At 56.8% G+C, this 14955-nt stretch overlaps 2 protein-coding genes across 5 annotated transcripts; both read right to left on the bottom strand.

Moving 5' to 3' along the window:
• Positions 1–2981: 2981 nt before the first annotated feature.
• ABHD17A (abhydrolase domain containing 17A, depalmitoylase) lies at positions 2982–8570 on the bottom strand. Its single transcript, XM_015886688.2, has 5 exons — positions 8414–8570; positions 6842–7295; positions 5316–5510; positions 4483–4662; positions 2982–3785 (listed from the first exon to the last, which is right to left on the bottom strand). Exons 2-5 carry the CDS (start codon positions 7153–7155, stop codon positions 3560–3562), a joined length of 915 nt encoding a protein of 304 aa, XP_015742174.1. The 5' UTR covers positions 7156–7295; positions 8414–8570; the 3' UTR covers positions 2982–3559.
• Positions 8571–9040: 470 nt separating this feature from the next.
• Positions 9041–14701, bottom strand: LOC107325623 (AN1-type zinc finger protein 5-like). 4 transcript variants are annotated; one of them, XM_015886690.2, is made up of 7 exons: positions 14582–14701; positions 14169–14271; positions 12516–12689; positions 12002–12092; positions 11201–11319; positions 10379–10525; positions 9041–9821 (listed from the first exon to the last, which is right to left on the bottom strand). In XM_015886690.2, exons 3-7 carry the CDS (start codon positions 12664–12666, stop codon positions 9673–9675), a joined length of 657 nt encoding a protein of 218 aa, XP_015742176.1. In that variant the 5' UTR covers positions 12667–12689; positions 14169–14271; positions 14582–14701; the 3' UTR covers positions 9041–9672. The 4 variants fall into 4 exon arrangements, with proteins under 4 accessions (XP_015742176.1, XP_015742175.1, XP_015742177.1 ...); XM_015886689.2 differs by having other exon boundaries at positions 12002–12095; positions 14582–14700; XM_015886691.2 differs by having other exon boundaries at positions 10379–10489; positions 12002–12095; positions 14582–14697.
• Between the last annotated feature and the right edge of the window lie 254 nt (positions 14702–14955).

The raw sequence follows: 14955 nt of genomic DNA, 5'->3' as shown, positions 1-14955 counted from the left end.
ATCCTGACTGAAGCTCTACAATTAACCAGCATTCACAACCCTGACCCTAACAAGAGCCCTGATCTCTCTGATCTAACCCTAACCCGAATACATTGGCTCCTAAAAAGAACTCCTAACCCTAAACCATAGCCCTAATCCTGATGGAACCCCGTATCTCTACCACAGTGATGCCACCTCAAAAACACCCAAAAACAGCCCCAAAAAAGAGCTTTGATCAGCACACAGCAACCATCCCCATCCCAAAGAACCTCAATGTGTCCCAGCAGAGCTGGTCTGTGTGTGGAGCACATAAACCTGCTCCCCACACCCCCCCAAAAAAAAAGGACATCGTTTTCATTTTTATGTCAGTGTTAAACATTTATTTGTTATTTATTATAGAACTTCAGCTCATGAAGAAACAGTGCATGTAGAAACGCCGAGCAACGCCATCTCCGTGCCTCTGTGATTCCCACCCCAAATGAGCTCAGCTCAGGTGCTGGGAAGACTATAGGATATAAGGTAAAGCCACACACACACAAATATATATATATGTGTGTATATATATGAGGAATTGATGGGAAATCCTCATGTTTGGGTCACTGGAAGGTTCTCACGTTGGAAATCTCTGATGTTCCTGTGGTCTCAGCACAAACCCAGAGCGTAGGAAAGCTATGAAGAGATGGGGAAATTGGGAAGGGAAAAGGGAAAGAAAAAGGTGAATGGAAATGGGAAAAGGGAATAGGAAAGGAAAAGGGAAAGGGGAAAGGGAATAGGAAATGGGAAATGGGAAAGGGAATAGGAAAGAGAAAAAGGAAAAGGGAATAGGAAAGGGGAAAAGGAAAGGGAAAAAAAAAGTAAAGGGAAAAGAGAAAAGGGGAGTGAAAGAGAATTGGAAAAAAAGGGGGAAATGGGAGAGGAAAAAAGGAAAAGGAAAGGGAAAAGGGGAAAGGGAAAAAGGAAGAGGAGCAATGCTGGGAGAAAAGATGATATTACTCAGAGCTGCCAAAACTTCCTCCTGCAGGGTTAACTCCTCTGTATGGATGGGCTGTTCAGGGGGATACGTGTCCCATTCCCCCCACACTGGTCCCCCCCACCAACCCTTTGGATGCCCCATGGGATGCTCCCAGCCCCACAGGCGCCGTGGTGTCCGGATGTATCACTGCAGGGCCATGGCAGCCCGTGGGCCTCCCTTCACCATCCCAGCCTCCAGGCATCACTCAGGCATAGGATGACAAAGGGAAGCTCATGGGAGCGAGGGGCTGCGCTGCTCCGGGGACACTGTGTGCTCCTGCAGAGGGAGGAGAGAAGGGAGCAGGGCTGTGGGGATCCCCTAAACCACACAGCATCCATGGGGGGGGTGAACCCACAGCTCTGCTCAGTGCCACCCCACAGCCCTGGGGTGGGTTTGGGATATGGGGGTGGGAAGTGCTGGGTTACAAGGGGTTGGGTATGAGTGTGGGTTTGCAAAGCAGAGTGGGGTACTGAAGGGCAGTGTGGCTGTGTGTGCAGTGTGTGCAGGTGAGCTCACCTGCCTGTTCAGCAATGAGTGCGTGTGTGCATGTCAGTGTGCACACAAGTGGGTGTCCCATGGCTGCAGCCCCCCAGGACCCCCCAGGGCACCCCAAGTCCACCCCCATCCTCATGCTGTGCCCCCATCCCACCAGGGCTGCTCTCTGGGTGCAGCCGTCCCTTCCAGCCCCATTGCTGCCTCACTCACCTGGTGGGGCCGAGCCAGGTGCTGTTGCAGAGCATCCTCATCCTCTTCGTTCCCCTTCCCTCCATCCCATCCAACGCTGTGTTGAGCCCCTCGCCCTGCTCTCCCTTCTCTGACCCCCTCCCCACTCCCAACCTGAGCACTACGGGCTCCGTCCCCTCCATCCTTTTATACCATCTTTGTTCATATGACAAGCACGTGAAAAAAAACCAGAGCAGAGCTTGGAAAAAAAGCTCCTTAAGACGCTTTAATTCAGTTTCCTGGATCCCATGACTGAGCTCGGCCTGTGAGCGGGGTCCCATGACCACAGCACACAGGCTCTGGCCATCAAAAGGCTCCTTTATGCCCCAAAGACTTAAACCCCTCTTGGCTGAGACCCCCAGGCTCCCCATGTCCAGCCTGGGCTGCATCCCCCCACACTTGGGGATGTGTCCTATTGCCCCATTTATGGGGATGCTGCACCCAGGACCCCTGAGGTGGGTCTGGCTCCTGCACTGTGGGGACCCCACACCTCCCTCCTCCCATCACAAGCAGCAATGGGCCCAAACCCACAGCCCCACTGATGGGACACCCCCTAAAGGAGCACAGCCCACACCTCCCATCTGGCTCTGGACTTTAGGGGCTGGGCTGAACTTTGCCTTTTTTGCCCTTTTTTTAACTCCAGACACCACCAACACAGCCACAATTTGCCCTGAGGTCCCCCCAGAACCCTGAGATGTCCTGCTGGTGATGTGGGGCTGCTCCAAAGCACTCACAGCTCCACAGGCAGAGCTAAGAGGATAAAAATACACCCGGTGCACACAACAACGCCTCTGTGTTGGGATTAGGGCGCTGCTCCAGCCCTGCTCCTTGGGGTGAGGGCAGAGGGGAGCAGGGCTGGGTGACTGCAGTGCTTCCAGCACACGTGTGAACCCATAGCTTAACAACCACCCGGCACCTGGGGGTGGCACAGGGGTTCTAGGGGGGAAAGAGGGGTTTGAGGGGAGTGGGGACCCCCATGGCCCCATCTGAGCCCTAACCAAAAGGCACATGACAGTGCTCTGAGCGTGAGGCCCCACCGAGTGCAGCATAAGGAGATTATCGTTCCTCACATGAGGCTGCAGCCCCACAGTGGGGAGAAGGGGGGGCAGTGAAATGGTTGGGAGCCCCACATGAGGATTCGCTGCCCCACAGGTTGGTGCAAGATGATTTCAGGGCTGTTCCGGGGCCCATGTGCTCCTTTCTCCACCTGCTGGAGCTGGGGATGAGTTCAGGGCCCAGCAGGCACACAGCAGAAGGGCAAGACGGGTAAAATTCTAAACCTCAGCTCTTTATTTGGTGCCTGGTTTCCTCACCCCACTCTGAGGGGACGGAGAGGGAAGGAAGGAGTGTCACAGAGAGACCTGAACACAGGCAGTGCTCCATGAAGGCAGAGCAGGGGGGCACCTCCTCCACGCATCCCCAACCTCCCCTCGGGGTCACAGCTCTGCCCCATGCAGGGAGCAGCACTGGGCATCTCCTGCAACACCAGCACAGAAGGAGCTGTGCCCTCCTTTGCCACGCAGTGACACGGGGGACAGGCTCACCCCACGGCTGCTCCCAGCCCAACTCGCCTTATTGCTATAGTGGGAGCAGCAGAGCAGCCGGGAGGAATTCAACAGTTTGTTGTTTCAGGAGATGGGACGAGGATGTGTCCGAAGATGAAGATTCACCATCAGGAGGGACTCTGCTCTGCTTGGAGCAAGCTGCCCAATCCTGCCTGCCCAGCTGAGATGCCAGCAGCACCGGGTGATGCAGAAACCCAACGTGCCTCCAGCAGCAGCGACTGGGAGCACTGGGAGCACTGGACAAACACGACAACCCCCAGCCTGCCCCATCCTCCTGCAGCTAGTTGCATTGGCTGGCCAGCTCCTGGGAGATGAATTTCCGAAGGCGTTCGAGGTACTGGCTGTAGAGTTCAATGTCATTGTGCCCAGCTCCATCCACCCACAGCGGCTCCACGGCTTTAGGACAGCGTTCAAACAGAGCCAGGCCGTGGGAGAAGTCGATGACTTCATCCTCAGTACCGTGGATGATGAGGACGGGAGAGGTGATTTTGGAGATCTTCTCAATGCTGCCAAGAAGGTGGAAAGGGAGAGATGACAAAAGGGGGGTAAGTGCGGGGATGGAGGCAGCCCCACCCCTCCTGCCCCCTAAAACACAGCCCCCCAGGGAAAGGAAGCAGGAAATGCTCTTTGATCACAGCAGAGAACGGGGACGTGGAGCTTCTGCCAGCACTGAGATCGCTGCCAGAGCAACAGATGAGGACCAGAGAGCAATGACAACAGCCCCAAGGGACCCAGGCAGGGCCGAGGGAAACCGCCCCCGGACAGCACGATCCTGTGTTGGGATCAACCATGCCTGGCAAGCACGGCCCTTCCCATCCCAACCCCCAGGGCCCAGGACACAAAGGCCGAGTGAGGCCATCGGGATGCACTGCGTGGGCTGGCAGCTCCTGGACACACTGTGCAGCTCAGGGACCATCCCTGAGGCCCCACTGGCTGGGCTGCAGGGGGGAGGCAAAGCAAGAGCTCGCTTCACTCCTGCCTGCAGACACCAGCCTGCCTTCCTCAGGGTATGGGGAAAAAAAGCCCTGATGGGAGAGACCTCACAGGGACCTCCAGGTGGAACCGAGGGGGGCAGGGACGTGGCTGGTGGGAGGGTCCTGGTGGGCAACTTAAGGCAATCACAGGTCCCTGACTTTCCCCATAACCTCTGCACAGGCAGGGCTGGCACTCAGCACTGTCCCCATTCCTTTCTCAGGCACTCACTTGGGGAAGGCATCGAACCAGTAGGTCTTCTTGGTCTCGGGGAAGGCGACTCTCATGCCGGAGGTGAGCGGGGAGTGGAGCACGATGGCAGCGCACTCATAGCGGGACGCCAGGTCAACGGTGGGTACCGTGCCAATGCTCTGTCCATACAAAATGATATTCTCCGGGCTGATCCCGTACCTGGGGGAGGAGAAGCATCAGGAACATTGTCATCACCAGGAGCTGCAGCCCAGGCGTCACCCTGCACTGCTCACAGCATGCTGCAGGGTGGAAATGGGGCTGCTTTGCTCCCCCAGCTGCCTGTTAACACTGTAGTAATTAGCACTAATTAAGAGTTGCACATTGTTTTCCCAGACAACTGACCTCAGGGAATACACGTCTAGGAGACAGAGGGGCCGTCCCCACTGGAGCTCCAGTCCACTGGGAGCTGCTGGAGGAGCCGTGGGGTGTCAGGGCTCACTCAGCCCCAGTGGGAGCAGGGCTATGAGGGGTGGGGGGACGCACAGCCCTGCAGGGCAGCACACAGCTCCTGTGTGAGCCAGAAGTGCCCATAGGGGGTAAGGAGGTGAGATGGAACCCAGTGTGTGCCAGTAGTGGGGAGCACCACAGCCCTGTGACAGAGCTCAGGGTGCATCCAGCCCCCCCCCCCAACAGCTTTCCATCCCTCCTTCCTGTTACCAGCAGCCCAGGCCCCTCTCAAGGACGTTTCCTGTTTTCCAGAGCACCGTCCTGACGGGTTCTTCCTGCAGCCAAGCGTGCACAGCCCCCCCAGCCCCACACACAGCACTCCCACACCCAACAGGGGGGTCCTCAGCCCCCCCTGCCCTGCTCACCGTGTCCGCAGTGCCTGCCACGCCGCGTCGATGTCGGAGTAGAGGTTCCTCTCTGAGGGTTTCCCCGTGCTGGCGCCGTAGCCAGAGTAGTCGTAAGAGAAGACGTTGCAGTTGATGCGGGAACCAAGGCCAATGTAGAAGCTGCACATCTGGCCCAGGTCCACAGCATTACCGTGGGAGAAGAGCACCGTGTACCTGCAGCATGAGAGCATGGAGTTAATAAGGGCTGAAACCACAGCACGTAAAGGGACATGGGAACGGCCTCGAGATGATCCCAGCCCTGGAGATGCCCTGACATCCCTCACCAGTGGGGCTCACTACCAGCAGCCCAGAGGCACGATGCACTGTTGGACTTTTTGAGTCTATTTTTGGTTTAAAAAGCTGAGGATTTGGGGCCGTTCGCCCGATGGGGATTTTAAGTAATAATTCTGACAGCAGATCTTTCCTTTTTTTTTTCCCCTCTCCTGAGTCTGGCAACACACCAGACCTTGGGAGAGAGAGAAGCGAATTGTGGGAGTGACAAGGCACAAGAAATTTCCACCATAAGGGGAAAAACAACGTTCATCATCCAAATTAACACGAAGAACAGGCGCGTGGGAGCTCAGCTGGGGGAGGCAGTGCAGCCCACTCCTCCCCCAGCCCCTCACTATGGGGGGAGACGCCTCTGATTCAGCTCCTTGTGTGGTGATGGACCACCCCAAAGTGGGGATGGAGTGACTCCCCGGCAGGAAGGCAGCAGCAGGATGGAGATGGGACCTTCCTGGGCCTGTGTGTCATCCACCACTTCCGCAGGCAGATGGGGAGCGGGGCCAGCAGCGGATGTGCAGGCAGAGCAATCCCGTGGCTGTTTCCTCTCCCTGGAGATGCACAGCAGGACAGGATGGGAGCAGACAGCCCTGCCAGCAGCCTGCATGTCCCAGGTACACCTGGCACATTGCGTGGGGCCAGGCAGAGCACGCAGGCTTTGCAAAGCCCAAACTTAGCTCTGCCCCACTCACATCTGGGCCTCATGGAGGCAGCAGGGACAGCGCTGTCACAGTGAGAACAATCTATGCACCAAATTGAACTCTTCCTCCCTTACAGACCTATGGGGTGGTCTGTGACAAGCTGGACCCTGATCCCTTCTGCCTTCTGATCCTATTGTTCTTCTAAACATGCCCACTAAGTGAGAGAGCCACACCAACACAGCTTGCCCCAGGGCTGGGGGCTGCAGACCATCCCCGTGGTCTCTGTAGGGTCAGAGGTTTGTTTGGGCTCTACAGAAGCTTTGCAACCAGAGCACGACATCATCAGTGTGACATCAGAAGGGCACGTCGAGGACAGCCTCAGCCAGGAGGGGACACTGAGGTCCCTGTAGCCTGCAGCTGCACCCCGACTCCCTCCTTCAACCTGTTCAGTCCCATTCCCGATTGCAACCACAAGCCAAACAGGTTCCTAGAGCTGAGCTCACCCACCCCGCAGCACGGCGCCGGGTCGGGCCGGGCAGGGAGGTGGCATCCAGCAGGAGCCCCAGGCCCAGCACTCACCTGGCTCCTGGCACGCAGCGGACGTACATGCAACCGATGCGGTTCCCTCGGCTGCTCTTAGTGACAAACACCTCAATGTTGTCCAGCTCCCGTTGGGAATACTGGAAATCAGCCCGATCCTTCAAATGAAGCTTCCACCGCCCCGCAGCGCCGCCTCGGAGGGACCCGGTGCTGGTGCTGCCGATGGGCTCCGGCTCAGGGACCACGGCGTAGGTGGGCTCCGGGGGCAGGAAGGCCAGCTTGGCAGCGATGCGGCTGGGGCATGGCGGGCAGCAGAACAGCCAGCACAGCTGGCTGATGGACAGCCCGTTCATGATGGAAGCCGTGCTGGGAGCAAGGCAGGATCCAAAGCAATGCTGGGACGCCCCTTCCTTACCACGGCAGCCAGATGTGTGGGGCAGCCTGCAGTCCCTCAAGGGTCGGGGCGGCCGCCATCCGTGTGCCTGCAGGCAGCCTGCAAGGAGCAGGAGGACACAGATCACATCAACAAGCCGAGGGTTACACCGTGCCAATGCTTTGGACACCCCCACGTTCCTGTTGAGCCCCCCCTGCATCAAACCCATCCTCCAACACCTCCCAAGCAACCCAGCCCACGCACAGGACCCTGCAGAGCACAGTGAGGTGAGCACAGCGGGATTGGGAGCACAAACAGCTGCACATACAGCTCTGCCCCTCATCCCCCCCCCCAAATACACACACACACACACATGATGCTGGCGAGGGCCCCAAAGCACGCGTGTGCAGCTGGAGCACAGAGCTCCTAATGTAAGAAAAGGGGGGGAAAGGGGAAGGGAGGGGAAAAGAGAAAAAAAAAAGCGACTATTTTCTGCAAGTTTGGGCACAGGCTCCAGGCTGAGGAATGTCAGAGCAGCCCACACCCCGCGGGGCTCAACACAGCTGCCTCCAAAGGGCTGGGAATGAGGAGGATGGGGGGCACACAAGGGGATGCAGCCCCGACCCCTGCCCACCCCCCTCATGCTGGGGGTCTCCCTGTGCTCACAGCTGCGGGGCCACGCGTGTGTGTGACATGGGCAGGCGTGTGTCCACGCAGCAGAGGCAGGCGATGAACACACGGCTGTGCTTGCACACGCCTGTATGGTGCCCTCACCTGTGTCACCGCATGGCCAAGGGGGGGGGATGGGGATATAGGGGATATAAGAGGGGATATAGGGGATATAAGGGGGGATATAGGGGATATAAGGGGGGATATAGGGGATATAGGTGGGGGTGTTGGGTGCAGTGCCTGCTGGGTGTACACACTGACAGCCACCCTCACCCTACAGAGGGTCGCACAGACATCACAGTGGGGGGTGGGGGTACATCCCCCCCTCCTTCAGGCCCAGTCCCCGCTCCCTATTGCCCCTCTACAGCCCTATACGAGCCTCAGGCTGAGCCAGACCTATGGGGCAGGGGGGCACCGGGACCCCCATAGCACACAGAGCCCCCCCAGCCCCACACCATGCACAGACGGGCCCCCCCTCCACCCCACATCCCCCCACTTCAGCGCACACAGCGGACCCCCCGACCCCCCCCATCTCCCTCAGACCCCCCCATCCCCACACCCCCCTATACCTGCACATCCCGGGGTCTCTCGCCGCCCCCCCCTCCCTGCTGGTTGCTGTTACGGGACTCCCGGTCGCTGCGGGCCGCCGAGGCGGGGGCGGCGCTGGAGCTGCATGGCGGCCCCCCCCCAAACTCCGCCCACCGCCGGCGCGCCGGGAAGTGACGGAAGTGACAACAGCATTGCGTAGCATTGCATTGCATTGAGCTGCATTGCATTGCATTGCACTGCATTGCATTGCACTGCACTGAGCGCTCCCCCCCCGCAGTGCTGGCACCTTCCCAGCGCTGCATGGTTGCCTTCCTGCAGCGTGGAGCTCAGGCTGCCAATCAATGGGGAAGGTTCTCTCCCTATAACTCCTGCATAGCTCCACATTTCCACCGTGGGGTTCCTCTGCATTGCAATCTTTGATGCAATGGGGCTTCAGCATAATGCAGCAATGCCAACCCTCCTTCCACCCCATTGCTTCAGTTCCCTTCCCCAGAGCCTCAATGTTTGCTCTCATGTCCCCCAAAGCCCCCCATATATCCTCCCTTCCCCAGGTGAATAGCCTCCATTCACACTTTGCTCCCCCCACCAATGGCCCCCCTTGTGCTTCTCCTCCCACCCCACAGCACTATTTGCTTCCAGGCCCTGACCTGTGTCACTGCAAGCCACAAAATAACTTTACTGTGCCATACTCTGCAGCTTAACGATGCAGTTGCTTCAACAACAGCTTCTCAAAGGGTGGGGGAAAAAAGGGGGGTGTGGGGGTTGGGAGCTTTCAAACTACAGAATCCTCTTTGCTGCATCTGAGACCAAACAGCTGTTGGGGAGCAGGGCTGGGATCGCTGCTGGGACCCCTCAGCTCTGCAGCCATTGTGGGAAGGAGGGGAGTGGGGTGGAGGGAGGGGAGTCTGGAGGCAGCTCGGAGCTCCAGCCGTGAGTCCCAGGCAGTCTGCAGGACCTGGAGCCGTGGGACGAAGGGGTGGGTTGGATGGGGAGCAGGAATGCTGTGGTCTCAGTGCTGCAGCGGGTGAGGCAGAATCGGGCCCGTGTCCTCGTGAAAGCTGGACTGAAATGGATCTGCTGAGCCCTGAAGGGTTGAAGGGAGAGGAGGAACACCATGCTTCTGTCAAGGAGGTGCAAGGAGTATCCCGGTCTGGGTGCTGGTTTGCGTGTGCTGCTGGATCCCCATATCCACTGACGGGGCTGGGAGGAGGGGGGAAGGCTGGGAGGACGGGGAGGAGCACCAGGCTGCCAGGCTGGAGTTCGAGCTGCTCGGCCCCGTTCACAGCTTCTGGATCTTCTCAGCTATAACGACGGGGTTCTCCTTCCGGATCTTCTCAGCAGCTTCTGCCTTGTAGTCGTAGGGGCAGGCGTGCATGTCTGAGTATCGGTGAATGGCACAGAACAGATTCCCACAGCGACAGTCGAAGCCTATGGGGAAGGAGAGCAGAGACAAAGCCGTGGTAGTCCCCATCCAGCAATAGGATGGCAGCAGAGCCCTCTCTGCTACAGCACCAAACTCCACTAATGCAGGAAGAGCTCGGAGCAGTGAGGTCTGCAGCCAGATTCCTAACCCAGGCTGCAGACTGAGCGCAGTGAGCCAGCAAAGAGAACCTTCCTTCACCCCATCAGCATCACTTTCAAGTTATTTAGGTCTTTAAAGTTCATAACGGAGTCTCTGTGCTCAGAGATGGCACTGCTGTCAACACAGCATGCTGGGGAACTGAGGCACGGAGAAGGGAAGGGATGGATACAGTGCAGTGGCAATGAACCACACTATTCTATAGCAATCAAAGGCTGTGAAGACCACAAGCACGCTGCTGTGAGCCCTCACACCTATCGGAGAAAACCCATTTTATCCTGAATTCACAGGAATCTTCTGCAAGCGGATTCCTACTGGAAAATAATCCTCCCTTTCCATAACTGAGCCACGCCAACCCCCTGTACTCAAGCAGGGCAGCACGAGGCCATCTGTGTCAGGCTCTCACCAGTCAGCCCTATCTTCTTCCGGCACGTGAAGCAGCGATTCTTCTTCTGTTTTGGTTTCTCTGGAGATGTTTTGTCCTCAGCTGCGCTCTGCGATGTTTCAGGGAGGGTACCTGAACCAAAGACCGGAGCTCTGTTACCTTGACAAACTAATAGACACATCATTTTACTCCTGCAGCTGTTTGATGAATCTGAAGGCATCAGCCCCCAAACTCAGAATTGTCTCCCCATGTCAATTCCCCAGCTCAGAAACACCAACAAGACACTAAAGTTTAGCTAAGGCACCCATAAGGTACGGCTCCCTCCTGCTGAGGAAAACTAATGCTAAGTAGAATTATCCAATGCTTGCCATAGGTTAAGAATGCACAGGGGTAGTCAGCTTAGTTGATGTAAACATCTGAGCCTGGAATTAAAAGCAATAATAATAAATTAACCCCTTGCAAGTAGCAGTAATTGTTCTCGTTGACTCTTATGTAAGCGTTCCTCATATGTAGGTCTCAGAATGCTTTGCACTGATACTCATCGCTGCCTCTAATCTACCGAAAGGAAAACTGAGCTCTGAAAGCCAGACTGCTGAAGGTCACTGATTTCCTACAGCACCTCAGTGGGCTGGAGACAACAGGAGGGAGAGCTGCAGCTGCTGGATGATGCACACCTGCAGCGTGCTGAAACCTGGCCTTGTGGATCCAGCCCTGAACCTCCTGTCGTCCTACTAACAGAAGAGAGGCTCTTTCAAGTCTCTTTCATACTGTGCTTGCTGCTCAAACCAGCTCGTTAGATGGGTGTCATCTCGTCACGTGCAAAAGCCAAACCAACCAGTCTACCTGATGAGGAAGATGCTGGGGTGGCCTCTTCTGTCTTGGCGAGCCCTTCTGTCTCACTGCTGCCTTCATCTCTGGATATGCTCATAGCTGTCATCTGGTGGGTCACAGGAGTCTGAGCACTGTGAGCAGGCGTGACAGACAAACAAAGCAGAGAGCAAACAGAAACATTGCTCTATGAGGTACAGTTACATGGCAGAGATCTTCAGCCCCTCGTTAGTTTCATTATAGTCGGATGGAGTTCAGGCCTGGACCCCTCCAGAGCTGGGATCAAAGTTCTTTATAGACACCAACAAAATGAATGTGTGATGATCTCAGTTTCCTTTTCTACCCAATTACATCCCAAAGCCAACAGCCCATCCAAACAAGTCCAGGACCAGGGGAACAGTTATGAGTCATGACTGCAAAGTGATGGGAGAGATAAGCAGTGTGCTCCTCTCTGTCAGCCACGACTGAGATCCCTCTTGCAGCTTCCAAACCAGATCAGCACCAGATGCTTCCACTTACAGCTGAAGTCAAAATGGAGCAACTGAGACTATGGACAGAGCAGGTGCACCAGCTGTAAGAGAACCAGTTTCCTACAAGGTTTTAGTTTACCACCAACCTCTGGTGCTTGCCTCTCGATCACTCATTATCATCAGGGACACCTCAATCTTCCAGTTAAACCAGGATCGCAGTAAACTGTGTCTGACCCAGCCTGTTTTACAGATCCTCTTGGCCATGCAAAGGATGAAAGCCTGTCCCTCGTGTCCCAGGGCTGGTTTGCAGCACAGCTGCAGGTACACCCACAGTCCATGCCCTCACCTGGCTTTTGCATCCTCAGGTGTGGAGTCCTCCTCTGCTCGCTGCCCCGCAATGGAGTCTGATGCCACAGGGCTGCTGCTGGGACTGCTGGCTGCTAAGAGACAAGAGCACAATCATGGTGAAGCCTGAGAAGCGTTAGGATGGAAGGAGCACTCAATGATGCTGTGTCCATTACAAAACAAGCTTTTTTATCTCATTGATTTTGCTTGTCAAGCCTACAGAGAAAGCTGTGCAATCTCAAGTCCAAAGTCTTCCCCAAGAACTGGTTTCTTTGGAAGGATGTGACATGATTTCTAGCTCAGGGAGGAGGTTACAGCTACAAGTTTGTGCTGCTGTTAGAGCAGGTGATGTTCTGTAGTTCACTGGAAGCTGCTTCACAAACAGCTGCCAATGGGAGGAAAACAATGGACCCTCTCATAGGGAACAAAGATTACCTGAAGGGATGGCAGCACCATGCTCTGACCCAGCCAGAGGTGCCCATTTCACACTGATATCCTGGACAAAAATCCTCTACCTGGAGGGCTGATCCGGTCGCTGCTCTGTTGCCTCTGTAGGAATTCCTTATAGCAAACGGAGCACATCCCGTTGGTGCGTGGGCTGCCATAGAACCCGCAGCCAGTGGTACACAGCAGAGGCACCTGGGTCTGGTTCGTCTCCTGAGCCATCCTTTCTCCTCCAAGGTGCCAAACTACAAAGGGAAATAAGAACAACACAGCTGTTACAGTCAGAGAACTCCATTACTGTGCACTGCAGGATGGACCACAAAGCATCCCCAGTCCAGATCCTGCACCCAAAGCAACCTGAGTCCTCCCAGATAAAGCCCTAAGCAGTGATGGGATCCACAACCTGGCTGCCATAAAACCTGGAAAGCCAACAGAGCTTGCTGTGCTCACTGGAGGTGAGGCTCACGTAAGACTCTAAACGTAACAAGAAGTGCCATCGCAGCAGGACTGATGACTCCTGCAAACACTGAAGCAACAAATGCAGGTCAAACTGCCAGCATTCGGGTTAATTAGTGACCGTCTGCACCCGGCCGTGCTGTTCTCATTACAAGATAGCTTGAATTTCTTCAGTTTCCAGAGGCTGATGCAAGAGATTCAAAGGGAACTCTCGATTCTGACACATTTCAGTGTTCCCTGACACGTGCTGGTGGATGAGGGGAACCAGACGCTGCTATATTTAGGCTGGAAGTCAGAATAAGGCTTCGCTCCAGCTGTGAAGGGAGCTCTGGAACAACAACATTCAACACCATCCCCAGCTGATCCATTCTGCAAACAAGACCCTGCCTCTAGGGCAGCACTGACCAGCACTGTGGGTTGGCACCGGACACAAGGAGCAAAGCAGCAGGATGAGCCCTTCCAGCTGCACAACAAGAGTCTGCAGTGAGAATTTCCCCCTTCTCCCTTCGCTCATGTTTCCTCAGGAAGTAGAGAGAATCAGCAGCTCCCTCTGTGTGAGCAATGTGGCCCTGACCAGCTCTGATAGGGGTGAGCAGCTCTGGCTATCTGGCCCCACTCCCTGCACTGAACAGGGACACTCACATCTCCATCAGTGCTCAGAGCCCTGACTCCTGACCTTGGGGTCCCCCTGGTCAGCCAGTCCCCCCCCACCCATACTGTAAAGTACTTCCTTATATCAAGTCTAAGACTCCTCTCTTTTAGTTTGAAGCCATTTCCTCTTGTCCTATCACACAGACCCTGCTAATGAGTGCGTCCCCTTGTTTCTTACAGCCCCTATAGGTACTGAAGGGCCACTCTCAGCTCTCCCTGGAGCCTTTTCTTCTGCAGGCTGCACAGCCCCAGCTCTCAGCCCATCCTCACATGGAGCCATTCCATCCTTCACATCATTTCTGTATCCTTCCTTTGATCGCACCCCAACAGCTCCATGTCTCTCCTGTACTGCTCACTCCACATCTGGATGCAGCGCTCCAGCTGAGATCTCACAGCGCAGGACACATCCCCTCCCTCCCATATTGTTTTGGATACAGCCAAGGATCCAGCTGGCTTTAAGGGCACAGTGCTGGCTTATAGCCACCCCCTAAAAAACACCGCACCCGAGGGGAGAACTGACTTCATCCCCTCTGGCTGCTCCATCGCTCAGCAGGGAGCAGCCTGGAGGCAGCACCATGCAGGGCAGCTCGCTAACACCATCCTTATGTCCCACTCACCACCAACGGAGCCTTCTGTCCGTGCCTTGTGTACTCAGAGCAGCCCAATGAAGCAGCCTACCCGTCCGTGTGTTAACAGTCCGACTCTGAGCTGAGACCCCACCTGAAAGAGAAACCCCCAAACCACATCACAACACCAGCACAACGCCGCATCACCCGGAGCCCCCCCTTCTTTCGGACGCTATGGGGCCTCCAGCCGTGTGGGTCCGGCCGTGGGGAGGCCCAGCAGGGCGATAGGAGCACACCCTGACCCCCAACACCCCGCCGGGCCCGGGGCTGAACGCGGCGCTGGGCCCTCCCGGAGCTCCCCACCCACAAGCCGCAGTGGGGCGCCCGCTCCCGGCGAGCCGTAAAAATCGAGGCCGAGGCTTTGAGGCCTACACGGAGGTTGGGGCGGAACAGGCCGCACTCACCGGAACAGACGGGCGGCCGCCGGGCCGGGCCGGGCCGAGCCGGGCCGGGCCGGGGGCGGCCGCCGGGAGGTTCAGGCGGGCGGTAAGCAGGGAGAACGGCCGGGAAACATGGCGGAACGAGGCGGAGGGACCGCGGCCCCCGAGCGCCCTCCCCCGGGGAGGGCCCGACCGGGCGGGACGGGGCGGGAGGGGAGGGCCGGGACCCCCGGGCGGAGGGGCTGGGTGTGGGGGGAGTGCTATGGGGGGGCACCCCGCTATAGGGCTCGGTATAGGGCTGCCTGCTGTGGGGATACCCTGAGCTGTTGGTGTTTGCTCCTCTATTGGGATGGGCACGGAGACTCTGCTATGGGGCCGGGACCCCCATCTCCTACAGC

The sequence above is a fragment of the Coturnix japonica genome, chromosome 28 (genome assembly GCF_001577835.2).
Source record: "Coturnix japonica isolate 7356 chromosome 28, Coturnix japonica 2.1, whole genome shotgun sequence".
Taxonomy (NCBI): Eukaryota; Metazoa; Chordata; class Aves; order Galliformes; family Phasianidae; genus Coturnix; species Coturnix japonica.
This window is presented reverse-complemented; position numbering and strand designations above follow the sequence as displayed.

Coding starts and splice junctions, on each gene's coding strand:
- ABHD17A (XM_015886688.2), bottom strand. CDS start 7,155: ATGAACGGGCTGTCCATCAGCCAGCTGTGCTGGCTGTTCTGCTGCCCG. Junction 5,511..6,841: donor CGCTGCGTGCCAGGAGCCAG/GTGAGTGCTGGG, acceptor CTCATGCTGCAG/GTACACGGTGCTCTTCTCCC. Junction 3,786..4,482: donor TGGTTCGATGCCTTCCCCAA/GTGAGTGCCTGA, acceptor CCTTCTTGGCAG/CATTGAGAAGATCTCCAAAA.
- LOC107325623 (XM_015886689.2), bottom strand. CDS start 12,666: ATGGCTCAGGAGACGAACCAGACCCAGGTGCCTCTGCTGTGTACCACT. Junction 11,320..12,001: donor CCTGAGGATGCAAAAGCCAG/GTGAGGGCATGG, acceptor GCCTGCTCACAG/TGCTCAGACTCCTGTGACCC. Junction 10,526..11,200: donor CCCAGCATCTTCCTCATCAG/GTAGACTGGTTG, acceptor TGTGTCTATTAG/TTTGTCAAGGTAACAGAGCT.